General features: G+C 51.9%; 3 protein-coding genes across 3 annotated transcripts; 2 read left to right on the top strand and 1 right to left on the bottom strand.

Annotated features, from left to right (window-relative positions):
* Positions 1–92: 92 nt before the first annotated feature.
* On the top strand, positions 93–11,029 carry ACOT8 (acyl-CoA thioesterase 8). The gene is made up of 6 exons (XM_010958667.3): positions 93–305; positions 1,596–1,732; positions 6,393–6,618; positions 8,527–8,684; positions 9,203–9,397; positions 10,784–11,029. The coding sequence occupies exons 1-6, from the start codon at positions 187–189 to the stop codon at positions 10,900–10,902; spliced, it is 954 nt and encodes a 317-aa protein (XP_010956969.1). The 5' UTR covers positions 93–186; the 3' UTR covers positions 10,903–11,029.
* Positions 11,025–16,339, bottom strand: SNX21 (sorting nexin family member 21). Its single transcript, XM_074347351.1, has 3 exons — positions 15,773–16,339; positions 15,152–15,330; positions 11,025–12,112 (listed from the first exon to the last, which is right to left on the bottom strand). Exons 1-3 carry the CDS (start codon positions 16,032–16,034, stop codon positions 11,438–11,440), a joined length of 1,116 nt encoding a protein of 371 aa, XP_074203452.1. The 5' UTR covers positions 16,035–16,339; the 3' UTR covers positions 11,025–11,437.
* Positions 16,340–20,011: 3,672 nt separating this feature from the next.
* TNNC2 (troponin C2, fast skeletal type) lies at positions 20,012–22,819 on the top strand. Its single transcript, XM_010958668.3, has 6 exons — positions 20,012–20,118; positions 21,533–21,584; positions 21,724–21,867; positions 21,961–22,075; positions 22,232–22,368; positions 22,643–22,819. Exons 1-6 carry the CDS (start codon positions 20,116–20,118, stop codon positions 22,672–22,674), a joined length of 483 nt encoding a protein of 160 aa, XP_010956970.1. The 5' UTR covers positions 20,012–20,115; the 3' UTR covers positions 22,675–22,819.
* The last annotated feature ends 3,710 nt before the right edge of the window (positions 22,820–26,529 follow it).

The following is a 26,529-nucleotide window of genomic DNA, read 5'->3' as shown; positions in this document are numbered from 1 at the left end:
AGAGCAGATACGGACACTTACCCGAAGACTGACAGGAGCACCGACCAATCATAACCTGCATCCCACTTTCTCAGTGCCTGCAGGGGGCTTCCGGTTACTTAGCTTCTGCCGGAAGCTGCGCGTTAGGTCCAGGTCTCAGCGTGTGCCGCCCAGCGCAGTGTCCTGGGCCGGCAGCAAACGAACTACATGTCGTCCCCGCGGGCTCCAGAGGACGGACAGGGCGACGGCGATCCTCCCAGGGACCTTCGCAGCGTCCTGGTCACTAGCGTGCTCAACCTCGAGCTGCTGGATGAGGATCTCTTCAGGTAGCCGGCTGCATCTGGTCCGCGGACTACCCACTACTGGGACGGAGGCTTCTGATCTTGACTGCCGCCACCTCGTTGCCCCTTCTTGTAGCGCCCAGGATGAGGATGGGCTCTGCGCGGGATCCCTCTGCCGCGATTGGGAGGGAACTTGTGCCTGACATAGCTGGCCCGGCTTCCTCCTCGGCGCAGTGGTCTGCATATCCCATCCCTAGGAGGTCCCGGCAATCTGGGCAAATAAAGGGGTAATCTAAGATATCCTCAGCAGACTCCCTTGAGGAGTCACGTCCCTGGGGGAGCCAGCTCCAAAGGACAGTGATTTGTCCAAGGGCACAAACTTATCTGCAGTTCATTGCATATTCACTGTCATTTTCTCTTATATACCCCATCCCCACCACCACTAGGTGGGGGTCTAGTAGGTCTTTATTCATTCTGAGCCCTGTGCCAGTTTCCTTCCTGATGCCACTTAAATTCTTGACTGCTGGAGATTTAACAGTTTGGGCTTCCAAGGCCCCTCCTGGCTGATTGGAAGCTATTTTAGGCATTAACTTGTCTTCCCTGCCCACCCACCCCTCTTAACAAATTACAAATAACTCCCTGGAGAGCTATTTACAATGCATTATATGAAAAAATGCTAGGCTGGGCAGTGGGAAGTTGGAAACCTAAATCTTAAGTCTCCACAGGGCTCATGCACTGGGCAAAACTTTACACTTTGGGGGCCTCAGTGTCCTCATCTGTACACTGAAGGGGTTAGACTTGAAGTCTGAGGACCCTTTGAACTCAATCTAGTTCCTAGAAGAACTGTACTGTCGAAGTTGAGGGACATAGTGGCAGGCCTTAATGCAGTCGACTCCCAGCTTTGGTGGTTTGTCTTGGTCTACTCAACGCCTCGAGAAGTTTCTGCCTTACCCTGTTATAGGCAATGGAAGAAACACTGAATTTGGGGTCAAAAGATCCAGATGCTGCTCAGGATGGCAATATTTGAGCTGTGTGATCTTGCTCAAGTCAACTTCTCTGTCTGATCCCCTGTTCTCCTAGTGTAAAATATACAGTTGGTTCATTATCCTTAAGTGAAATCCACAGAAGGGTTGGGCGATCCTTCAGGCTTTGAAGAAGTTGTATGTAGAGTGATGTTAGGAAATCTGCCTGGAGAAAGGATCCATGGCTTTCACCAGATTCTCGAAGGATCCCAGACCCCAATCAGGTTTTGAGATCCTGCACTAGAGGCTCATTGATAGTTGCAGGATTTGGCCCAGCCCCCAAGTCTTCCGTGCTTTCTCTCTCTCCCTACAGAGGAACACATTACTGGGTACCTACAACCAAGCGGCTGTTTGGGGGTCAGATCGTGGGCCAGGCCCTGGTGGCTGCAGCCAAGTCTGTGAGTGAGGATGTCCACGTGCACTCCCTGCACTGCTACTTTGTTCGCAGAGGTAAATCACCCCCTCCCTACCCTGCCCCAGCCCTGGTGGCCCAGCAGCTACTTCTTCCTGGCCTTGGGGGTGCTGACTGAGGAGGAAGAGGGAGAGAGATGGAGGGGGAAGAGGAGGAGAGAGGGGTGGTGAGGGAGAGTTAGTGGATCACCCTCAGGGGACCCTAGAGAGGAATTAGGCCTGGAACCATGAAGGGCCTTAGATCTCATACCTGCTAAGACACTGGGGACTTCTTTTCTGGCTCAAGAGTTTGTTATTTAACTGTTTCCCGTGGGTCTTTGGTTCTTTATTCCTTACACACCTGGTGCCAGTGCTGTGCTGGGTCCTCAGAGGGGTGCTGTAACCTGAGTGTTTGGAGGCAGGCAGCTTAACTTGGAGAACAGCGCACCAGCCTGGGAATCTAGAGACCTTGGGCCTAGTTTGAGCTTTACCTTTGATTTGCCCTGCGACCTCGAGTGAGATAACCACCCTCCCCGGCCCCTCCTTCATCCCATCTGAAAAGTGGAGGAGGGATGGGACCGAGCGAGATCTCTATAGCTGCTTACAGGTCTGGGGTCAAATAAAGAAGGAGAGAGTAATTTTTTAAAACCCAGGCTCTCTTTTGAGAAACATCAAAATCTCACTTGCTTTCCCTCCCTTGCAAGCCAATGCTCCCAATTTTGACAGTCTCTTCTTCATAGTTCCATCAGCTGAGAAGAGTTTATGGTACTTTATAATATGTGATCCATATCTTAAAAAATGGGTTTCCCCCCTTATTTTACAAATATAAAAATAGTTAATAGTAAATACACCTTTTCATACTACATTCCCTTGCCCCTCACTTCCCATCCTTTTATTTCCTGTCCTGCCCTGACAGTCATAAAGTATTTGAATGCTTATCTCGGGGCAGGCCAGCCACCTTGTTAACCTTTATGCTAGTTGGGAGCAAATGTGCTCTTTGTTTCCTCAGTTTGGTTGAAAACTCCAAAACTGCTAGCCTTTTGATATTGTAATCCTTCTAGCCTAGTGAGACAGTCTTGTTTTATTTTGTGGGGGTGGGGACATTACCTGATCCCTTACTCAGTTTCATTGTCTTGTTTCTGAAAAGAATTCTAAGAGTCTTTGCAGGCAGGTTAAATAACTAGTGCAGGGCCTGGCATGTTATGGGTTTTCCATAAATGATTGCTATCAGTATTTTTTGATGATGAATTTATGGGAGTAATTAAAATATGCATGTTACAGAGCACAGCTTTGTACCTTGTTTAATCCTCATAAGTAAACAGAGGTGGTGAGCATTCTTGCCACCATTCTACTTGTAAGGAACCTTGGACCCAAAGTGGTTATGTAAGCAGCTCCCACAAGTGCTCAGAGCGGCAGAGCCGAGATTTGAACTTGAGTTTGTGTGGCTCCAAGCTCTACACTCTGGCTTCCTTCTGCGCTTTTCTCTTCCACTCTTGGGCAATAATTCCAAACCATGAGAGAGCCCATCCCAGCTTCCAGGGGAAGGATCCACTTCTTTGGAAATTCTCCAGCCAGGGGCAGTCTGAAATGAGCTGGGCTCACACTCGTATTTCATAATAATCACCAATTATTTGTGTCCCTACCTGCTTCTTGGAAGCCTGCAAGATGGCTTAAAATAATTGACAGCTATTATAGGCCTATTAAAATAAAAGTCAAGGCAGATTAGGAGTATGGAATTAACAGATACAAACTACTATGCATAAAATAGAAGCAACAAGGATTTACTGTATAGCACAGAGAATTATATTGAATATCTTATAATAACCTATAATGGAATATAATCTGCAAATAAAGATAAATAACAAAGTATGGAAAAAATAAAACATTTGGTACAAAATTTTAAAAAATAATGGTAAATAAAATTCAAGGGCCAAGAGGCTAGTAGTAATGGGATTTGGTGGAAATGATCAAAAAATTAGGCTAAGGCATATTGTTGCAATTTTATATAAAAATTAGTTCTGAGCTTCCTGGCAGCAAGGCAAAAAGGGAAGCTCTTTTATTAGTTTGTGATGTGACCCCCTTGATGACCAGGTACATCAAGATTTATGAACAGTGATGGTGCTCCAATGTTATTTGAAAATAAAAGATACTGGGAGTCCTTGGCCATTTATCATATCAATTCTTTTTGTAAAAGCCTGGAATAGAATGTTGGTCAGTTAGGGGTTTTGGTTTGTATTTTGATTTACAAAAAAGTATTTATAGGATAGGTAGAAGAGTGTAATCCAGGAGTCATCTGACTGGTATAGGTTTAGAACTTGGAGACTCTATAGCAGTAGTCAAAAAACATTCTGTAAAGGGCCAGATAGTAAATATTTTAGGTTTTGTGGGCAAAAGCACTAGCAGACACTATAAACAAATGGGCTTGACTGTATACCAAAAAATGTTCTTTAGGGCATCAGTTTCCTCATCTATACAATGAGGGTAAAGCCCACTTTGCATAGTTAATGTGAGACCAATGGGAGAAAAGATACCATAGTAACTGTAAAAGATTTGTACACAGAAACCTCTACTGAGTTGGGAGGCCAGAAGGGGAAGATCTCACACCCTACAACAATAGCAGAGACCAGCAGGAAGAGAAGAGACTTCTCTTCTTTCCTGCCGAGGACTCAGCCAATGAAAAGCCACGTATTCTTTGTTTTTTATAGCCCTCTCAACTATACTATACTATAGCCCTCCCTTTTCCCCTCAATAAGAGCATTCTCCTTCCTCTGCTGTGCAGAGGACTTGCACGTGGATTGTCATAGTTGCAGATCCTGAATTGCAATTCTGTTCCCTAATAAACTCATCTTTGCTGGAGAAATATCTGGCAGCCTCTTTGTTGCCAGTCAACATGACTAATGCACTCTAACTGTTAGCTCCCTTCCTTCAATATATTGCAGAGCCTACCTGCTCTTCTCCAATAAGAATTTTGAAGAGCAGGTCTGGAACTCGTTCACATTGAAGGGTAAATCACTAGTAACTGAAAGTACTGCATTTTGCTGCAGCCCAAGGATTGGATGAAAGCTAATTTTTTTTTTTTTAAGTTCATTGATAGGGAAGGGAGACCTCCTTCCCAGCCCCTAGAATCAGGCTGCACTTGTAGCTATTTCCAGTGTCTGGACTCTTGGGAAGCCATTCTCAAAGGCTTTTGACCTTGAGGAACCCCCATTCTGATAAAAATGCCCCTTTGGCGATGTTGGGTAATAAACCTCCGAGCCAACCCCCTGGGCTTCAGGGTTCACAGTGCTGTTTATTGCTGTTGAATGAGCCTCCAGTGTCTGGAGGGTTCTCCATTTGGTTGGGGTGGAGGAAGTAACACTTCCCTAGAACTGCTTCTTTCATCTCAATGTTGAAAATCATCCCATCTCACTACCTACGCGGCAGGGTTCTCCAAGGTCGGTCTGACTCAGACGAAAGGAATTCAGGGACACCAGGAAGACTCGCTCCCTCTAAAGACCCTCTCCAACCTGTTTGTTGGGGGCTGATAGTCCTCACCCTAGGGCCAGTGTCTTCCATCCTGCATTGGGATCACAGATACTGAAGGAGAAAGGCCAGGTGGCTTCCATTTGCATTAAGGATGAAGTAACTGACAGCAGCCTTTTCCTGAGAGAATGAATATTCAGACAATGGCCAGATCATATAGAAAATAGAACTCTGACCCACAGTTGGTAGCAACTAGCACAGGAAGCCAACCTGTTGGCTACAAATGGGACTTGTGGGAAGTCAGACCATCATCTCTAGTAACTGATCCAAGAAGCTGGACCATAGCCCCTGTAACAGTCAGCCCCAAATGGCCTGGACTTGATTAATAACTGACAGCTTCCCTAATTTCTGCCCCTGCTTCCAACTTAGGACCAACCAGGGAAAGCCAAACCTGTACCCCTAACCAATTACATAGGCTCCTGCTTCTAGTTAGCCTGCCTACAGCTTTCCCCCAGCCAACAGCCTCCAAGCAGGGCTTACCTGAAACCTTTTTTCTCACTGTCAAGCTTTCCCACTCCTCTGTGTGCCTTGGAGTCTCTGCCAAACTTTAAGTGATAGTGGATGACTCCCTTGCTGTACTAAACTCTGAGTAAATAGCCTCTGCTTGTTCTAAAAAGAAGAAGGAGAAGAAAGAAAACAGAAGAAAAAAAAAGTCAGCAGGCCAGATCTGCTGTCCCCTGATCTAGAAAAATGGTACTGGACTATGACAAGATCCTAGTCACACAGGGAACAAGACAAAAACTGAGGCTATTTATTTAACAAACCCCTACAGAGCACTTACTATGTGCCATATATTATTCTAAACACTTTATAACTCTGAATTCATTTAATCCTCATTAAAATCCTGAAAGGATCCCAGTTTCGCAGGTTAACTGCTCAGAGAGGTTAAGTTACTTTCTCAAGGTCACACGGCTGGTGAGCGGTAGAGCTGGGCTTTAAACGCAGGGAATCTGGCAATGTCCCTTCTGTTCTGTACTATTGACAGAGAGGGGCTCCGCCTGCACCGGGAGCATCTAGATGACAGAATCCGGTGTTCTCTGTATCTCCAGGACCTGGGCCTTAGGCCTCAGTCAGTAGCTACTGAGCAGAAGAGAGGAGAACGAGCAGCAGAGGTGCCCCCTCACCCCACCGCTATGGTGATGGTGACCGGGACTAAGGGGCTCACTCAGGCTCACCGTGTCCCCTGTGCCTGCTGCAGGGGACCCGAAGGTGCCGGTGCTATACCAGGTGGAGCGGACGCGAACAGGGGCGAGCTTCTCTGTGCGCTCTGTGAAGGCCGTGCAACATGGCAAGCCCATCTTCATCTGCCAGGCCTCCTTCCAGCGGGCCCAGCCCAGCCCCATGCAGCACCAGTTCTCCATGCCCACTGTGCCCCCACCGGAGGAGGTGCTTGGCCACGAGACCCTCATTGACCGGTATTTAAGGTGAGAGACCTGGAGCCTTCAGGACTGTGTTCAGACTGCAGTTACTGCCTGTTAGCGGGTCTTGGGGTCCTTTAGTGGATCTTGACCAGCATTTTAAAAAAATAGACTAGAAAAGAAGATACTGGAGGGTCTGGCCTGTCATAAGGGCAGGAATCCTGTTGTGTGTGAGAGCATGTGTATTGGATTGCAATGTGAAATACAGGGCTTGTGATTCAGACAGTTCAGGTAGTGGTACAGCTTTACTGGTTGTTAAAATATTGAAAAACTTCTATAACTGCTTGGTAAATGCTCACCTTCCCCATCCCTGAGTGATCTGCCCCCTACTTCGGGGTCTCCCATGATGCAGCAGCCTGGCAGGGGTGAGGGTCCCTGCTGCAGAGTGATGGCCCCGCTGCCTTTCCTGTAGTGTGTTTAAGTATTCTGAACATCACCTGGTCAAAGAGATTACTTAGTTGGATCACAGCTAAGAAAGTTGGAAAAATGCCAGGGCAGCAGAAGGAGCTCTGGGTCCTGACACAGGACAGTCACATGGATTTGGGCCAGCCCACCTGCTGTGTGCCTTTGCCCAACTCCCCAGCCTCTCAGAGCCCTGCTTCTTCATCTGAGAAACGGGAACAGTTGTCTCTGCCCTGCCTGCTTCACCACTGTATCATAAAAAGAGCTCCGCTTCTTCTGCCACACGAGGTGGGGCAGGATGATGGGATGGGAACGGAGGTAGGCTTGAACCCGGGAAAGCCCTAGGTTCAAATCTGGACTCTGTCACTGCCAGCTGTGTGAGTTTGGTGAGTTGCTCTCCCACCCTGTGCTCTCAGTTATCATAATTCCTAATCATAATTCCTACCTCAGAAGACTGCTGTGAGGATTAAATGAGAGAATAGGTAGTAAGGCACTGGTGAGTGCTCAGTAAATTGAAGTTATAGCACTATTGACAGAGAGCACTATATAAGCATGGAGCCTGGGAGCCTGGGATGTGGTCAGAACCCAGAGATGTTTGGGAAATGAAAGGAAGACATTGTTCCTAAAGGTCTCTAAATCTACTGGTGTGCTTGAGAAGCCACTAACCATAGGTGGCTATAAGAAGTTGATTAATGTTTAAGAGAATTAGCAGTTCTATTCCTCAGTCACACTGCCACAGCTCAAGCCCTCGAAAGCCACATGCTGCTAGTGGCTACCATAGTGGACAGTGAAGATCTAGAAACTTCCATCATCACAGAAGGTTCTTTTAGACGGTGCTCGAGAGGATAGGGATGGAAATGGAAATACCAGGGAAGAGCATGAGGGGTGATCGTTACTGGAGCGAAGGGGGTTCCCTGGCTGGGACACAGTGTCCCCAGTTACTCAGGTTATACCTGGGTCCAGCAGGGAGCCTGTTTTCTGAGTATTTAGAATAGAGAAGTGGTTAAGAGTACGAACCATGGAGCCAGACGGCCTGCGTCAGAAACCCGCCTTCTCTTCCCGCTTCTTCCCACTCCCTGAGCAAGCTACCTGCACTCTCTGTGCTGCCTTCATTTATCAGGCGGCAGTGATGCTAGCACTGATCTTACAGGGGTGTGGAAGGTGTGTGAAATGCCTGGAACGGTGCCTGTTACAGGGTACGCCATGGGACTCTATGATGTGTTGACTTTAGATGCATTATCTTGTTTTCTCCAGTTTGGTTACTGGCATTATCCACATTTTGCAGATGGGAAGGCAGGCTGAGAGATTACTAACTTGCACAAGGCCACAGGGCTCTTAAGGGGCAATGAAGGGATGCAAATACTATCCTGTCCTGCCTGCCAGAGGGAGGGAAGCTCTGGGGATAAGTCGGGAGTCCCTAGAGAGGAATGAAGGGGGTCAGAAGAGGCAGCTCAGAGGAGAGGCCCCCCATCTCCCTGGGTCTCCCCCAGTCCATCTTCCCTTTACTTTCAGGGACCCTAACCTCCAGGAGAAGTACCGAGTGGGGCTGAACCGAATTGCTGCCCAGGAGGTGCCCATTGAGATCAAGCTGGTAAACCCTCCCACTCTGGGCCAGATGCAGAGCATGGAGCCAAGACAGATGTTCTGGGTGCGAGCTCGGGGCTATATTGGTAAGAGGACCCTGTGGACTGGAGGAAAACACTCTCTGGGGGTCTAGACCTGCACCTCATTTGCCCTGTGTGGCCTTAGGCATGTTACTTCCCCTCTCTGGGCCTGTTTCCTTATCCACATGATGGGGAAGTTGGCTCAGCCCCTTGCATGGGGAGAACGGGGAGGTGACTATCATCCTAACGTCAGCCCTTTCTGGGGAAGGCAAGACACCTTGCCGAGTGAAATTCTCCAGGTCCGCTGTTAACCGTAAGGTGCCTTTGTGCAAATTGGAAAAACTTCCAGGGTCCAGGGAGGGACACCTGGGGAATGAAGACTGGATTTCAACCCTCACTCACCCCGCCCTCCCCCGTCCCCACCTCCCTTATTCCCCGTCACAAACAACCTCTGACCAGGTGCCCTCATGCATTTGAACAGTCTGCATATTTGTGCATGGCAGCCCCTTTCGCCCCACCTCTCTGCAGGTCCTGAGCTGTAAAGCCCAGGAGCCCAGGGATGATGGGGCCGGAACCTGTTGCAGGGGAGGGCGACATCAAGATGCACTGCTGCGTGGCCGCCTACATCTCGGACTATGCCTTCCTGGGCACAGCACTACTGCCCCACCAGTGTCAGCATACGGTGCGCTTCATGGTCTCCCTGGACCACTCCATGTGGTTTCACGCTCCTTTCCGAGCTGACCACTGGATGCTCTATGAGTGTGAGAGCCCCTGGGCTGGTGAGTGTCAGGCCACATGGGATGAGGGTGTTGACCTTGGGGTGGCAAGGGGCCTGCTTTTTGGGGTGACGCTTCCCCCGCCCCCGACTCCAGCCCACTTCCCCTGGAGCACCACACAGATCACTTCCTCTCCTGCCCCCCTAGGCTGTGGCATCCTTGTCTTCAAAATGACAGGGTGAGGCCTGAGATTGGGACACCTGCTCAGCTCTTAATTTCTGTATAACATGATGGGAAAGTGATTCACTTTATCTCACAGACTCAGGTCTAGTCTAGAACCACTTCAGGTTCTCTGTATGATCTTGGGCAAGTCCCATCTCTCCTCTGAGCTTGTTTCCCCATCTAAACAAACAGGGTTGTATTAGAGCAGAGGTATCCAAAGCTTGTGGCCCATCAGACCACTACTTGGGAGAGCTTTTTCAAAACATTGTGATTCTACCCCCAAGATTCTGACTCTGCAGGTCTTAGATAAGGTCCAGGAAACTATTTTTAAGAAGCTCCCTGAGTGATTCTGACAATTAACCTGGTTGGTGGTGGTCAGGGCACTCGACAGTCTCCCAGGGCCCCACTACTTGGACACTCCTTATGGTGATAAGAGAGAAGCCCAGAATTCTCAAGGAAGTAACATTTCAAGGGAAGAAAAGCTTTGTGAAACAGGGACAAAACTTAAAGGACGCTTTAAACTCAGGGCAGGGGGGTTCTCAAGTACCAACAGCATCAGGAACAACCACCTTGAAGTTCGTTCTCTTGGGTTTGGGTTTGGCCTGATCATTAAGGCCAAGTTCCTGAGCCTCTCTGGACTGTAGTGTCATCTGAAAAGTGGGACAAAACCAGCTTCACTTGGCTACTGTGAGAACTAAGTGAACGCTACTGCGGTAAGACAAACCAGCAGTTCCCTTCCGAAACATCAGACTCAGGCCCAGGGCAGGCAAGGGAGAATCCCTTGGTGGGGAGGGAGGGTTGCCCCTTTGGGTTGGGCATAGCTCTTTTTCTTTGTTTTTTAAATGAATGACCAGCCTGGAGGGCCTGGTTTGACTTATTATAAAGGGAACTGATTAGTTTCCTAACACAAGTGGCCAGAAGCAGGGCAAATCTATTTAACCAAGCTATGAGGACTGTTCTCAGAACTTCTCCCCTTGAGATCTTTTTGAGGAAGCCAGCAGATACGTGAAAGTGCTTTTAAATTGCCAGGCGGGGTTCCCATGGGAGGCGTTAACCCCAGTGACCCAATGTAATGGACTCCTAAAAGGGCACGTGGAGGTTGGGAGTGACCACAGCACCCAGCGTGCCTGCGATGGGGTAGCCCACCCTGAGTCCCACCTTTTTCAAGGAGCCCGTTTGGCTGTGCTGGAGAGAGAAGACCGTTCTCACCCTTCCTTTTGCCTGCAGGTGGCTCCCGGGGCCTGGTTCAAGGGCGGCTGTGGCGTCAGGACGGGGTCCTGGCTGTGACCTGTGCCCAGGAAGGTGTGATCCGAGTGACACCCCAGGGCTCAAAGAGCAAGTTGTAGCCAGAGGTACCAGCTTGGCCTGGGGCTTCAAGGCTCTCCCTTCTACCCAGACTCCTGAGGCAGGAGTTACAGTCCAGGGCTGGGCCCTCTGTCTGTGGCATCCAATAAAGAGACGCATACCATTGGAGCTGCTGGCCTTTAATTCCCCTGGGCCAGAACTGCAGCCCTCCCTCCAGCCATCAACTCCAGGATTCCAGAGGCAGAGTCCCTGGCCCTTTGGTCAGGCTGCCTCTGGCTTGGAGGCCCAAGGAAAGGGGAACATTGACCCTGACCTGGGGCACAGTCCCCAGATATTCATAAGCTGGAGAGGCTGCATCAGACTTTCTCCCTGCACCATCCTAGCCCAAGCTTGTCCTGAGCCCAGCTCAACAGAACCATGTTTCCTTGGTCTGCTGCAAATTCTCTGTGGAGCTTCTAGGGGTTCCCAGCACCCCCTATAGCCTCCCAGCTGCTGTCCATGTCCTCATCAGCCCCAACTCCAGCGCCCATCTAGGGGCAGTGCCTCTCCCCACAGTGGCCTTCAGTCTGGGCCAGGTTAGTCCAGCACCTCCTTGATGAGTAATTCTTTGAGACTGGGGGGTGGTGTCGGGGTCAGACCTGCCTCCTGCAGGGCCTGGAGCTGGGCCTCTGTTTGGCGTTTGTCCAGGCCCAGGCGCCAGGAGAGCCGCACATGGGCCTCCAGAAAGGGTGCCAGCAGGGGGTGAGGACTCTTGTCCCCCAGCAGCTGGAGGGCCCTCTCACAGCATGCCCGGGCTTCCCCAGGGTCCTCCAGCTCTTGGTGGCACACGGCCAGCCCGGCCAGGGTCAGCAGGGGCCAGTCTGGGCCTGAGGGGATGCCCAGCTGGGCCTGCAGCTGCCAGGCATTGGCCCAGAGCGCCAGCGCCTCCCGATAGAGGCCGGTGCAGGTGAGGCTCTGTGCCCGCCGCAGCTCGGGCAGCACGAAGAAGTCCTGCAGCTCCGGGGCCTGGCGCAGCTCGGGTACGGCCTGGAGGTGGCCCAGAAACTGCTCGAAGGCCCGGCTGCGGCGGGCAATGGTCTCTGCGGTAAAGTTCCGGCGCAGGCGCTTCCGGGGGAAGGAGATGGCCGCCATGGGGCCCCGGAACTGCCGCTGCAGGTTTCGGTGCAGCCGCTCAAAGTCCGAGTAACGGCGGGAGATCTGGGCCGGCTGGCGATCCGGCGGCCCCGGGCCCATCACGGCGAGGGTGTAGAGCTGCAGGGAGGGTGGGGGTCAGGGCGGGTGCAAGTTGTCCACGGACCCCTGCCCTCCCCACCCCCACACTTCCAACTCTCGTCCCCCACCTCTTCCCACCGGGGCTAGGCCCAGGAGGGTGGGAGCTGCTGGGGTGGCAGCTCGGGAGGCCAGTCCCATCTTACCTGAGGTTCGTCTGAAATGACCCAGGCCCAAGGCAGCACAGGGAGAAAAAGACAGAGATGAGCTTCAGTGCCTGGACCACCGCCCCTTTTGCCCCTGCCAGGGAGCACTCCCTTCCCATGGGACAGTTAGCTCTAATGATAGCCCTTCTGGAAAACAGCGGTGTGCTGAGACCCAGGCCCATTGCTTGGTCCTCTAAAGCCAACTTTATACCAGCTTGGAGCTTTGTTCTACTCTGGACACACAGCCCCACATCCCTAGCCAGGTTACCCCAATCCAGACCTGGAGGGCCCATCACAGCCCCCATCATGACCATCGTGAAAAGTACACCATTCTCAGGGCCAGTTTCTAACCTCAGGTCAGCTACTCCCTCACTAGGTGAGGTCAGGCAAGGCAGTCCCCTTCTTGGGTCTGCTTCCAGCTCTACTGAATGCAACGCTGGCCCAGCTCAGCCTTTACTCAAATGTGGAATGTGCACTGATGTTGACTTGTAGCTGGCAGGTACTGGAGTAAGTAACAGTGAATCAGAGGCAGGAGGTGGTTCCCCCTCTTATTCTCTGTGAATCTTTCTGACTAGAAATTGAGAGGCTCTCCAGTTTGGTTTAAAAAAAAAGCTCTTCTCCAACACTTCTCATCTCCAGTTTTAGAAAAGAGCCATAAAGTGAATCTCAGGTCAGGGCCTTCTTCAGGCAGCACCATTGGGGCATAGCTTCACGACACTTTCCCTTTCACTGCTTTTACTATAATGGTTCTCTTCTCTTTATGGCAAGGGAGGCTTTCCCCATACAGTTGTGCTATAAAGTTGTCTTTTAAGATAATTTAAAAAAATAGGTTGATTTGAAGACAAATGTGAAGCAAAGAATGGTCCAAGTAGCATTTAGATAGGACGAGAATTGGGAAAGCGATACTGGACAAGATGACCACGAAGCCTACCCCTAGGTGTGAGAACCCAAATATGGATTAATCTATAAAGCATTACTGACACCAAACCCAGATTTTTCTCTTGAATTTGTTCTGTGAAACTGCCAATATCCTGGCCACCCGTGGTCAACTAGGTTTGCCCGCTGAATCCTTCTCTTGAAGATTCACCGTGTACGTTAATATTCAGGGTTAGAAAGTTTAACAATAAAGAAACTTATTTTACTCTCATTCGACTCTGCATTCCCCAAACATACTACATATTTACTGCAAAACCTTGTGTTTTTTGTTCATTTGTTTTTTTAAGGAACAGTTATTAAATATTCCAGGGAACCAGACGCACTGGTCTGTAGTGACCCCTTGTGCTCATCTAGCTTTTATTTTTAGACAAAAACCCATTTTATATCCATTAACTCATCTCGTCCTTCTAATGTCCCACTGAGATAGGTAGTAACAAGAGGGAGTTGCTCCACTAACTTAATTAATTAAGGTAGATGTGAGAGTCACACCTACCTTGTGCCACGTGCTGTGCCAGGCACTTCACATCTACTACTTCATCCTCACAACAGCACTGCAAGGGAGGTGTCCTCATCTGTTTGACAGCTGAGGAAGTAGGCTCCAAGAGGAGGCAAAGGGCTCAAAGACTTCCCCTAAGTCACAAAGCCCAGCTGGGATTCAAACCCAGGCCGACCTAATTCCAAAGCCTCTGCTCTTAACCCTCAAGGGATTTTAAATCAGGATTTAGGGTCCTCATTGAACAAAGGTGATTCATTTCCCCAGACATGGGCCAGGCCATACTTGGCTGTCTTGTCATTCTCTTCCCAGAGTTACCCCCCCACTACTTCCTTGCCTCTCAGCTTCTCCTATGTACCTGATCCTTGGTGCCCCCTTCCTGTGCATGACCCCCCACCGCTCCCCTATCAGGACTTTTGCCACTTAAGACTTGATCATCAGAGTCAACGCCTGCTGGAATTTGAGCACTCACCCCAGGGGCGTGGCCTTTTTTTTTTACTAAGAGTCTCCAAGATGGGTGGAGAGGCCCAGATGTGGGACAGGGCTCCAGGCCCCCCTCCTGCTGAGTCAGAAATGGAGGAGGGTAGTGAAGAGGAGGGAAGTGAGAGGCAGGGAGCCGCCATTGCCACGGCCAGCCAGTTAGGCTGGGTTTCAGGGAGGCTAAGCACATTCTCCACGTCAGTGTCTCCTTTCCACAGCGAGGAAAACAGGGCCTCCCCAACACTGCTCTTCACCCCAACCCCACCAACCCCCTAAACCCCATCCTTAGGACAAGCTTATTCTGTACAGCTGTGGGTGCTGGAGAACTGACTCCCCTGGGTTGTAAAAGGGCCACAACAGGCCCTAGATGCCAGACATGTTCTACCCAAACTTAAGTAATAATAAAAGAACTGCCATTTTATGGAACACTTCATAATGCCAGGCACAATGCTAACAGCTTTCTGTGTACCGTCTCCTGTAGTTCCTGCAACAATCCCCGGCATTATCCCCATTGCTCTGATGAGGAAACAGGGTCATCAAGGTTTCACAGCTCACCCAAAGTCAAACAACTGGTAATAACTAGGATCTGAATCAAGCTCCAAAACCCATTTTTCTATCCACTAACCAATGCAACTTGGGTCTCAAATCTGACTTGGATAATATTCTTCCCTGTGTATGTTGCATCTTGCTACAATTTGAAAACACTCAGGGGACAGGGGACACATATATCAGTTCTTAGACTCAAAGTCAGGCTAGGAGGCAGGTCCATAATCCCTCAAAAAAGCTAAGTCATTTGCCTGAGGACTTGCTCAAGATACATCCCCTGTCTGGCCTCAGTTTCCCCATCTAAAATGGGGTAGCCATTTCTCACTACACAGCCAGATCCCCCAGGAAGCTGGAGTTTTCCCTGCTTTCTCTTAGCCAGACTTCTTCACTCAGTCCAGGGGTTCCTGGACCCTCACTCACCACGTACTTGGAGGGCGGGTCCTTGACCACGTTGGCGCTGGTCACCTCGAAGAGCAGCCGCTGGGGTACCAGGGTGTTCCGGGACTTCTTCCAGAAATCTTGCAACTGCCGCGCCAGGGGCTGACTGCCTCGCTGCCCATCAGGTGGGGGACTCCGTTCTGCATGAGCACAGGATGGGCCTGGAGCCAGGTTCGAAATAAATTACGTGCCATGACCTCAGTCATCCTCCCAACAGGTGATAAAGGCTTTATCCCCATTTGATATAAAAGGAAACGGAGAGCCAGAGAGGGGCCGGGTGCCAAGCACCTGCCTGACAGACAGTAGGCGTTAAACAAGTATCTCCACCCCTAAAACATAGCTGCCAATACCATTACTACCGTTTGTTTCCCAGACCCTGTACATTTAATGCCCTAAACAACCCTGATATGGGAGTGATTTTCCCTATTTGACAAAAGCGAACTTGGCCCAGAGAGGTGTTGTGACTCTCTCAAGGTCACACAGCCAAGAAGTAGCTGGGGCACTTAAAAAAGTGCGAGTTTCAGCTGGATCAACTCGGGAACGCGGCCGGGGCGGAGGCCTAATCGAGCACCAGGGTTCCCGCCTCCATCCTCCCGCACTCGCCTGCGTCTTCTCCCGCAGCCTGGTCCCGGGGGTGCAACGGGTCAGGGCCAGCCTCGTCGTCGTCCTCGTCGTCCTCGTCGTCCTCGTCCTCGGCGCTGGTGAAGCTCAGGGTGCCGCTGAGGCGGGACGACAGGCCCTCGGCGTCGTCATCCTCCAGTTCCGAGCTCTCCGGGAACTGCTCGGCTTCGGGGCCGGTCGGCGCCTCCCCGGGGCCGTCGCCGGCCAGAGCGTGTCGCAGCCGGTGCAGAAGCCGCGAGGCCATGGCACCCTAGGGGGAGCGTGCAACGCTAGGTCCCGGGCCAGGGCGGGAGGCTGACCCCGGCCCCGCGCGGGGAGGAGGCGGGGCGTGGCCCAGATAGGGAGGGAGGGGCAACTCGGAGGCCCCGCCCCTGCCCGCCGGGGGTCCTGCTGCTCTGCTCAGCTCTCTTTCGCCCCCTGGCGCGCCTCCCCTCCCGCGTCCGGCGCAGCACGCCGGGGCCCCGGCGGGCCCCCGTGCAGCCCCGGGCGGCTGAGCGAGCCTGACCGGACTCCGCCGGGCCCAAGCCTCTCTGAGCGCCGCTCCGGCCCCTTCCTGCCACCGCCCCCTTCCTGCCGCCGCCCCGCCTCCAGCCCCGCCCGCTCCCGGAGCCGCCCGGGAATCCCGGGCCCTTTGCTCTAGGAGGGATTTGGGAATCCTGGGTAGGCCCGGGTGACCCTAGGCCTCCTGCGGGATCTTGCCCAATCTGGAGGAGCTCACACCCTTCTTAACTCCTCCCGCCCCTCTGGGAGACCCAGCCTGGCCCCAACCAGTCTCCAAATTTCCACCCCTCACTCTTCAACTTTTCAAAGTCCTTATGCAACCAACAACAGTAGGAAGCCCGTCTCTCTGTTGAGGAAACCAAGGCCAAGAGAAGCCACGTGATCTGAGATGGAATCTAACCTCTGACCTTGCTGATCCTCGTTTTTCTCATATGTAAAACAAGAATAATTAATACTAATACTATTTTTGCAGCTCTTCTGTCCAGTGCCCGGCACAGAGCAAGGGCTGACAGAACGATCAGTTACACAATGATTATTGTTTCTACAGTGTTCACAGGCTTTTACAAATCTCATCTGAGCCTCACATATAGGAAGGAGGCAAATGGGGAAACTGAGACCCAGAGAGGTTGGGTGACTTGCCCAAAGTCACACAGCTTGCCAGAGGATTCAGAGTGTTGGGCCTTGCAACCCAGGTCTCCGGAATTGCACCATGTTCTCTTCTCACGCTGCAGCCCTGGTAATTTCTGCCACTTCTCAGTGCGCTGTTTTTATCTTTTATCCAGAGAGCAGCAGAAGGTCAAGAATTAATTGTCACTTCCTGTCAGAAGGCCTAGATATTAGTCCCTACTAGGGCAGATGTTGCTAGTTATACAACCAAAGAAGCGAAATATCTCTGTTGGTAGCTCCTACCCTGTTTAAACGGCACAGGAGAGAGGGGTGAGAGAATAGCTTTGAATGGAACACACACTCCCTGCCCTCCCTCTGTGCAGAAGGAGCTGAACTCTCATTACCTGAGGTTCCACTGTGTCCTCTATCCTGTTCTAGACATTTAATTTATTTTTTGTAGTTAATTAATTTATTTTAAAAAATTTTAAATGGAGGTACTGGGAATTGAACCCAGGACCTCGTGAATGCTCAGCACGTGTTTTACCACTGAACTGTTACTCTTCCCTTTGGTCCTTTACATGGGGTCATGTCTTACCCTCAGAACATCCTGGGGAGGAGGCTGTCTGTGGACAATAATCATCCATTTTCAAGATGAAGAAATTGAGGCAAATTGACTTTCCCAAGACCCACAGCTAGGAAATAGGGGAGCTTGGATTTGAGGCTTAGGCTGTGCCATTTCAAAGCCTTAACAACGCTTCATTCACCTTCCCAGCAGGGCGTTGGGGCAAAAAAAACAAAGACGTGCTTCATTTGTTCATTCACTCAGCATGCACCCATTCACCAGACCTTGGCTAAATATCAACTTGTACTTTGGCAAATGCCTCACAAGTCTGGGTACCAAGAAAGTGTTTACAAAACCCTGAGTCGTCAGAGCCACGAGGGTCTGGAGGAGGGTCCAGAAATCTGGTCCAGCACCTCCACTTTACAGATGGTCTAAGGCTCAGTGGAGGGAAGGGGCTGACCCTGGGTCATACACACAGGGCCAGAACTAGGAGATCTCTTGATATCTTGTATTCTCCACTCCTCTTAGACTCTGTACGGATATCTACCCCCAGCCTCCCTGAGAGATGGTCATCAAATTTCTTTTTGCATATATTCAGTTACAGGAAGCTCATTACCTCCTGAAGCGGCCCATTCTGAAGATTATTCATCCACCACTCTGAGGAATTTCCTTCTTCTATTGAACCGGATGCCATTCAGTTCTGTTACTCTTACCAAGAACATCAGGTTTATTGAACACTTGCTAAGTGCCAAGTGCTGGGTGTGTGGAAATGTACTGATGGGCAGGTAACAGTCTCTGGCCTGTGGAACTTAGCACAGGGCATGACCCAGTGGCATGCCCAGTGCTATGACTGGGGTGACTACAGGAGGCCACCTTGGACTGGGACTAGGGGAGGAGGGATCCTGGAGGAAGGGATGTTAAAGGTGAGAAAGACCATAGGGAAGTAGGCAGGTGAAGAGGGGGAAGATGGGGGTTCCTGGCAGGGGAAAAAAAAAAAAACCCAGCATGTGCAAGGGCCTGAGGGGTGTAAAGGCAGATGCTTAGAGCTGTATTTTAGTCTGAATAGAGCAAAGCGGCACACGAGGTAGAGAAGGAAGGGAGATGAGAATGGAAGGGTCAGTGGGACCTGGCGTGGCCACGCTGAGTTTGGACCTTATCTAGTTCCCTGAATAAATGACAGAACAGATTAATGAACAAAGGACTGCTGAGCGTTCTACACTTTCTGCTCCAAAGAGATCAAGCGGTTCCAATGTTTGTGTCCAAATTGGAATCCCCTGGGTGGCACTGCCCTTTGGCCCTCTGCCTGGCTGGGGGAGGCCTTATTTAGCCTGGCCTGGCTCCACTGAGCTTTCCTTGGGAATATTTATATATAGGGGAAGAGGGCAGCCCAGCTGCCACTGTCCATCTGCTTCCCTTGGTGTCCAGCCCCCTTTCACTGGCCCCGGACCCTGTATTCAGCCATCTCAGTGCTCCTGTTGACTTCAGATACTGTCCATGAATGTCCCCATCCCCCAGCACCTAGCGTGGACCCTGTGAACTCGCAAGGCGGGATCCCTTTGGACTTGACTCGATCTGCCCACCCCTTCACTCTCCAGATGGCCAGCTGAGCTCCTCCAGACTTCTCCAGCCAGCTCTAGCAACGGGCCACCTGCCCCTTCACCTAGAGAACCTTCCCCTGCCCCTCTTCCCCACCAAAAAAGTGACTCCCGATAGCTCTTTCCGTACAGAAGTCAGCTTGAGGGAAGAATCTGCTTTCAATGTTTATTTCTACTCCAAGGGCACACCTCATTTCCTGGACCTCTCAGTTAGGGTTAATAAGAATCACCAGCATGACGATAGATCTTTATGTTTTACAAGGCTCCCCAGTAAAAAGGGAATAGTTATAATAATTGCTACCTCACAGGGTGAGGACTGGAGGAGAGCATGTCGTTAAAATGCTTAGCACAGTCTGTGGCACGTTGCCGAGGTTCGATACCTGTGACTGTCACTTTCCCTGCCTCCTGTCCCTGGCTCCTTACCATGGTTGAAAGACAGGACATCCCACTTACCAAGCACCAGCCCTATGGAGCTGGCACAAGCTAGGTGACTTATACCTGGGCTCTTCTTTACCACAGTTTCTCTGTGAAGGAGGTTGTGACTGGCCCCATTTCACAGATAAGGACACTGAAGCTCAGAGTGGCATCACCACCTGCCCAAGATTGCACAGCTTATAGAGACAGGACTTGGATCTTGGGTTTTCGAGGCCTGTGCTCTTCCATTCCCCCATGCTGTCTCACTTTTCTCTATTCTGATTGTCATTACCCATCTTGGATCAAGTGTGCTTCTTGGTGGTGGTGGGGGGGTGTCATGAAGGCATCAGAGCAGGGCGGGTTCTCCCCCCAAGAATCTAAGATGTCAAGTCCTGCCACCTGCTCGGAGGCTTAAATTTCTCTGCAAGGGCCCTTGGCTAAATTAGGTAATGGGCTAGGACTCTGGGAGGGGGAGGCTCGCTGACCCCAGGATCTGATTGGCCAGAGCATCGAGTCCTGGGGAGCAGGGAGGTGGGAGGAGAGGGTGCCCCTACAAATCCTAGGGGCTAGAGCGGGCCAGGGTATCTTTGGGTGGTGGAGTGCAGAAGAGGTGACCTGCAGCGGAGGAGTCCGGGTGACAAGCAACCATGGTAAGGACAAGAAGGGACTTCATCCCTCCATTCCCTCGAGCACCTCTGGGCCTCTTTCAGGCCAGACCTGGGTGCTCCATGGGCCAATAACCTGGATGTCTGAAGATGTAATATGAAGGTTCCTGGAACCCAGGTGCCTGGGAGGAAGGCTGGGAAGAAGGCCTCGGACTTGTCTTGGAAGGGGAGGGCTGGGACTCCCAGAGACATCCTCAAGCCTTGCCGACTCCCTGGGACTTTCTAAGGCTTCTAGCAATGTCTTAGTTTGTGTCCATGGTGGAGATGGGGACCCTGAGGGCCAGAGGGAGTCACCCAGCAAGCCAGTGAGAGGAGAACTCCTCTGGAAGATGGGAGATCTGCAGGGCCTCGAACCAGCTCAGGCACAGGACCCCAAGAGCTCCAAGGGGATTGAGAAGGGGCAGAAGATGACAGACTCGAGTTAGAGAGACTTCAGCCTCCCGGAGAGGGGTTGTGATTTGAGGCTGTCCTTTTCTTGAGATTGCCCTCCCCACTTCACTTCAAGGAGTAACTAGACCCTGGAGGACAGCTGCTGTTGCCCATTCCTAACTAAAAATAGCCTGCCCTTCTGGCATAAGCAAGGAGGAGGGGAGGCGGGGAGGGGAGGAGGAGGGAAACAGGCTGGAGGGCCAGCAGCCAGCCAGCTGAAGAACTCCTCGGATGCCTCAGCCCTTCCTCACTGCCGCCAGCCTCAGTCCAAAGCCCCCTGGCTAGCTGGCTTGGCTAGGATGTGACCAGAACTCCCTATTGCCATCTTATTGTCGCTCTCACAAGGCCCCCATCACATCCTGCCCAGCATGAGTGGTACTGACTCCCATGACTGAATCATAAGAAGGAAGCTTAAAATCTCCATCTCTGCAAGTTCTCAGATGGGGGGATGATGTGTCTGACTCTTCTTGGGGCTCCCAGTGCCTGACCCTCAGGAGGGGCTCCATGACTTTGTGTTGCATTATTATTTATTTGACAACAAACATTTATCGAGCACCTATTAAAGTCCCAGGCACTGTGAGGAGGTGGGGCAAACTAGAAAATCACACTGGGATGGTGCTGGCTCTTTCCAAAGCCTTCTCACACTTCTGATTTCATCTCATCCCTGAAAAGCTGCTGAGAAGAGATGAGTGGGTGAGGGTACATTGAGTAACTTGCCCAAGGTTCCTGGACGGGGTTCCTGACTTGACCTCTTATTGACAAGAGAGGGAGTCTTGGCATAACCCCTAGTTCTTTAAAACTGGGGTTGGCTGCCGTGGGAGAATGCAGAGGGTGTGCAGGTTTGGAGCTGTTCCTCTGGAGGACCAAGGGGTACTTACAGAAGTGGGGGTGCAGAATAGTGTGGGTTTAAGGCAGGAATGTGCTCCAGGGGCTACACCTTTGGCTCTCTGACTGTGCATGTTTTCTGCAGACGGACCAGCAGGCTGAGGCCCGGTCCTACCTCAGCGAGGAGATGATCGCTGGTGAGTGGGGTGGGCAGGCTTGCTGCTGGGTGGACGTGTGCTGGGGAATGTTTGGTTTCTGGGCAGGGTGGGAGGGTAGATGTGAGGCTGACAGTCTAGCCAGGCTCACCCTAGCCCTCTGCCTTCCTTCCCCGGGCAGAGTTCAAGGCCGCTTTTGACATGTTTGATGCTGATGGTGGTGGGGACATCAGCGTCAAGGAGTTGGGCACTGTGATGAGGATGCTGGGCCAGACACCCACCAAAGAGGAGCTGGACGCCATCATCGAGGAGGTGGACGAGGACGGTGAGCGGGTGGCCCTCGGAGACAAGGATGCGATGGTGGTGGGGAGAGGCTGGCAGCCAGGGTCCAGGCTCACTCACCACCTGCTTCCCTCAGGCAGCGGCACCATCGACTTCGAGGAGTTCTTGGTCATGATGGTGCGCCAGATGAAAGAGGACGCCAAGGGGAAGAGTGAGGAGGAGCTGGCTGAGTGTTTCCGCATCTTCGACAGGTGCTTTGGGGGCCTGGGAGCCGAGCAAGGCGCTGAGCAGCCCGAATCTGGCCCGCAGGGCACGAAGGTTCTCAGGGTGGGGGTGCAGGAAGGGGCGTCAGGCTTGGCCCGGGCAGCTCCCCTGTTCTGAGCCCCGCCCTGTGTCTCCCCCCACAGGAACGCAGACGGCTACATCGATGCTGAGGAACTGGCTGAGATTTTCCGGGCCTCTGGCGAGCACGTGACGGACGAGGAGCTCGAATCCCTGATGAAAGACGGCGACAAGAACAATGATGGCCGCATTGACTTCGATGGTGAGGGCCGCGGGAGCGCAGGGAGTGGGGGACCGAGCCACGCCGAAGGGTCCAGGGTGTGCAGCTGGGCTTCCTCAGCCTTGTGGGCGGGGCGATGAGGGGCGGGGCCAAGTTCCTCCCCACCCACCGGTGACGGATAGGGAGCTCCCCGCGGTTTGGTGCAATTTAATTTATCCACTAATGACCAGGCACCCCCTCCGCTGGCCGGGAGCCCGGGCAGGTCTCTCTCGTCCCGAGGGCACCCGTGACCACCTCTCCCCCTCCTTCCCCGCAGAGTTCCTGAAGATGATGGAGGGCGTGCAGTAAGAAGTCGGCCCTCGCCTCCGCCGGCACCGCGCGCCCCTCGGACGCGAGCGGTGCCACCCCCTCCGGGTCCCATTCTCCGCCCCGGGAGGGAGGCGCGGCCCCTTCTGGGTCTGTGTCTAGAAGGAATAAAAGCAAACATTGCAAAGCGCGTGGCCTGAGTGAGGGGCGGACCTGGGAAGTGGGGGTCGGGATCCGCCTGGCTGGGCACCATCCAGCGCGCCACCTGGGACGGAGCCACCGGAGCGCCCTCGAGGTTACAAGGAGAGACGACCCAAAGCATTGGGTCATAGGAGCTCGAGGCGGCGCTCCACGCACTCGGCTGCTGGCGCTGGGAGTGAGCAGCTCAGCCGGGGGTTGGGTGGCGCCTGACGCTTCAAGGCTTCCCCTTGCTTCTAGAATCAATTCCAGATTCCTTCCCCGCCTTCCCACAGCCGCCTCTCCCCTTGAGAGGCTCCAGCCTCCCTGGGCAAATGACCTCCTTCTTGCTATGGAGCTAAGGTGCCCTTTTAAGCCCTTGGGCCTTTGCACATTCTGTTCCCCCCTCCTTGGAATGCCGTTCTTCCTTTTAAAGTCTGGCAAATCCTTCTACCCAGCTCAGATGCCATCTCCAAGTTACCAAGACCCAGATCAGGTACCAGCATCTCCTCCCTGATCCTTGCCCTGACTGGCTGCCCTCTGGCACCCACAGCCCTTTTATACACAACTCGGTTATAGCAGGTGTTGGGTCAAAACTAATTAAGTGCAGTGGCAGTTGAGCTTTAGTCAGGCTGAGACTGAATCCTCAGTGCTGGTGACAAACCGCTCTCTGCTTCCTTTCCTAATCTGTAAAATGCGGACAATGACCGTACTTACCTCACAGGGTTGTGAAAACGAGTTAATGTGTGCAAAGTGCTTAGAACAGAACCTGGCACGGAGTGAGCGTATAATAAATGCTATTAGTCATATCATTATCATCTTGAAACACTGAACTCTGTTATTCATCGCTGCAGCCCTCCCTCTCCAGCTCCATGTGCTCTTCTCCCCTTTCTGTCTCACTCACATTTCCCAGATTGTACTTCCAGCCAGGAGCAGTGCTGTGCCAGCATCGCCTCATTTATCCACACAACCCCAGAGGCAGATGCTCTTTTTCCCATTTTACAGTTGAGGAAAGAGGGCAGAGTGGGGTGAGGTACCCAGCCATACAGATAACAACCTAGATGATATCGCTGTGTGGTGGAAACAGGATCAGGGCTCTTAACTGTGGTACCACCTATCTGTTGATGGTTCTACCCGGGCATCCTGAGAACTTCAAACCGGTCCTGCCCTAAACAGATCCTGCCCCATCTTGCTCTCCCGCGTCCCCTATCTCAGGGATGCGACCCAAGTCACGACTTCTGGAGCTTGTTTTGTACCTTGAATTTCCTTACTATGCCTTCTCCTTTGTCTCCTTACTTCACCCCTCCTCTCCAAGTCCACTCAGTGTCATAACTCAGGCCATCACCACAGCTTACCAAGGTGCTGAGAACCTCCTCCCAGCCATCCACTCCCTAGACAAGGTGGCAGCCAGAATGTTCTTTTGAAAACTGAATCTGATCATGTCACTGTCCTGCTCAAGGCTTCATTAACTGCCAGTTACCTCCCTCACCACCCAATCCCCTTGTCCCTGGAGCCTTCCTTGACCCTCCTAGTCTTCACTAGGTGCCCCACCTCTGAGCTTTCCTAGCAACATGTGAGCCTATCACCCAAAATTTATTGAGTGCTTACTACGTGCCAGGCACTCTTCTAAGGTCCTTCATCTATCCTATGAGGTCACTATCAATATTTCCATTTTACAGAAGTTAAATCTAAGTGCCCAAGTGTATATATGGGGGTAGAGGGGGGATTCTAACAGTCGTTCTGCCTACCTGGTCTGATCTCTTAACCACTACTCTGTACAGCCCTTATTCTACTCTGTTCACATGCTTGTTTACTCCCTAAACTTCATCCTCCTTGAGGACAGGACTGTGGCCTTTTCCCTTTCTCCCCAGCCCCAAATGCACGGTCATTACCTTGCAGGTAGTCAGCAATTGCATAGAGTGAATGGAAATAATAATAATCACACCCTCTAATACTTACTGCACTAGTTTCAGAAACCTACATCGAACTGACTTAAACCAAAAAAGCTTTGTTGGTTCATGATACTGGGAAGCCAAGGAATGAACTAGAGGCCACGGGCTCAAATAGTCATCTCTCCGCTATTTGTCTCTGCTTGGCTTTCTTCCATCTGCAGCTGTTTCTCCACAGCAGCCCAGACTGCCTCTCTCCTCTTTGAGCAACCTAGCAGTAAAATCATTTTACTTTCTCCCAGGGGTTAATTCCAGGGAACACTCTGTATTGGTTGTGAAATACGGTGTAGGTTGTGTCCAAGGTAGGCCATGTGACCATATGGGGAACCAAACACCATGATCACAGACCACATGGAGAGGCTTCCTAAGGCAGGCAAAGGTACATCCACCCTGGCCAGCATTTATCAGAACGAACTTAGTGTCAGGTTCTGAGCTCTGCGTGTCTCAGACATCTTCCAGCCAGGTGAGTTTTGGTTTGAGAGAGGGTCAGAATCAAATGGAGAGCTTGTTGGGGCCCAGAATTTACATTTCTAACAGGTTCCAGGTGACAAGTGGAAGGACAACCGCATGAGAACACTGCTGTATACTTTTAACTAGAGTGCAGCAGTAAAGATCAACAGGAAGCTGATGAGAAATGCAGGACCTCAGGCCCCACCCAGACCAACAGAATCAAAATTTGTTTATTTATAAGATCCCAGGCAGATTTACATGCACAGATTGAGCAACACTGGTGTAAGCCCCAAGGAGAGAGCCAACAGCACGCGCTGAGATGACGAAACTGACTAGAGGTCATCGTTTCCGATCCCAGACCTCACAACTCCAATTCTTTCCACATGTGGCTGCTGGTTGGTGGCAGGGGTGGGGGACACACAGGGCAGGAAAGGTCTAGACTGGCTGGAGTAAGAGGAAGGGGTGGGTGAGAACCTTCCTGATGGCCTCCCTGCCATCTCTGCACCCCCACCCCCAAGTCGCACAACCAGCTGCAGACAGAGCTGACCAGGCTGGGTGAGAAGGTCAAGACCCAGGCCTTGTTGGAGATATGTTTGTTACCTCAGGAGCTTCCTGCAGGACCTGGGCCAGACCCCTCACCTCAGCCCGCCTGGACTTGGCTGGTCGGCACAGGGGTTTCCCCTCAGGGCCTAAAGGGCTGTAGCAGGCCAGCGGAAAGAGCCCAAGGGGCTGGGGGCCTGGGCCAGTGGGTGCAGCAGCAGAACTGCTGGTGGAGATGGAGCAGGAGGCTGTTCCCCCTTGGAGTGTGGAGCCATCTAAGGGGAACCTGGGGCCAGAGGGGAGTTGAGAACTCAATCCTGATGGCTTTCCCTGGCTGTCTCCCCAGACCCTGGCCCTGCTGTAGGGTCACCCGAATGTCCTCTTTCCACTGGTCCCCCCCAGCCCGCCCAATTCCTTCCAACACATGCATGCGTGCCCATACACGCACACACTTTCTACAGCTCTGGCTGTTTCAGCCTAAGATCTGGTTCAGCCTGTAACACAGCTGGGACAGCAACTATTATTCGCTAACTTTCCTGGTGCACTACTCCATATAAATTGGCATTTTGTGACACCTATTTTATAGACTAGGAGACAAATGCAGAGTCATAAAATGACTAAGGTCACAAGGGAACAAATTCTGTCACCCCACTGCTCAGCCCTATAGCCTATCAGCTGCTTCTATTCCCTGGAGAGAGGAGCAGGGCAAGAACCCAGATCCTAAACCTGTCAACCTGACCTCTGCCGATCCTGAACACTTCCAGCGCTACAAGACAGCAAC

This window comes from Camelus bactrianus, chromosome 19 (assembly GCF_048773025.1).
Source record: "Camelus bactrianus isolate YW-2024 breed Bactrian camel chromosome 19, ASM4877302v1, whole genome shotgun sequence".
In the NCBI taxonomy this organism is placed as follows: domain Eukaryota; kingdom Metazoa; phylum Chordata; class Mammalia; order Artiodactyla; family Camelidae; genus Camelus; species Camelus bactrianus.
This window is presented reverse-complemented; position numbering and strand designations above follow the sequence as displayed.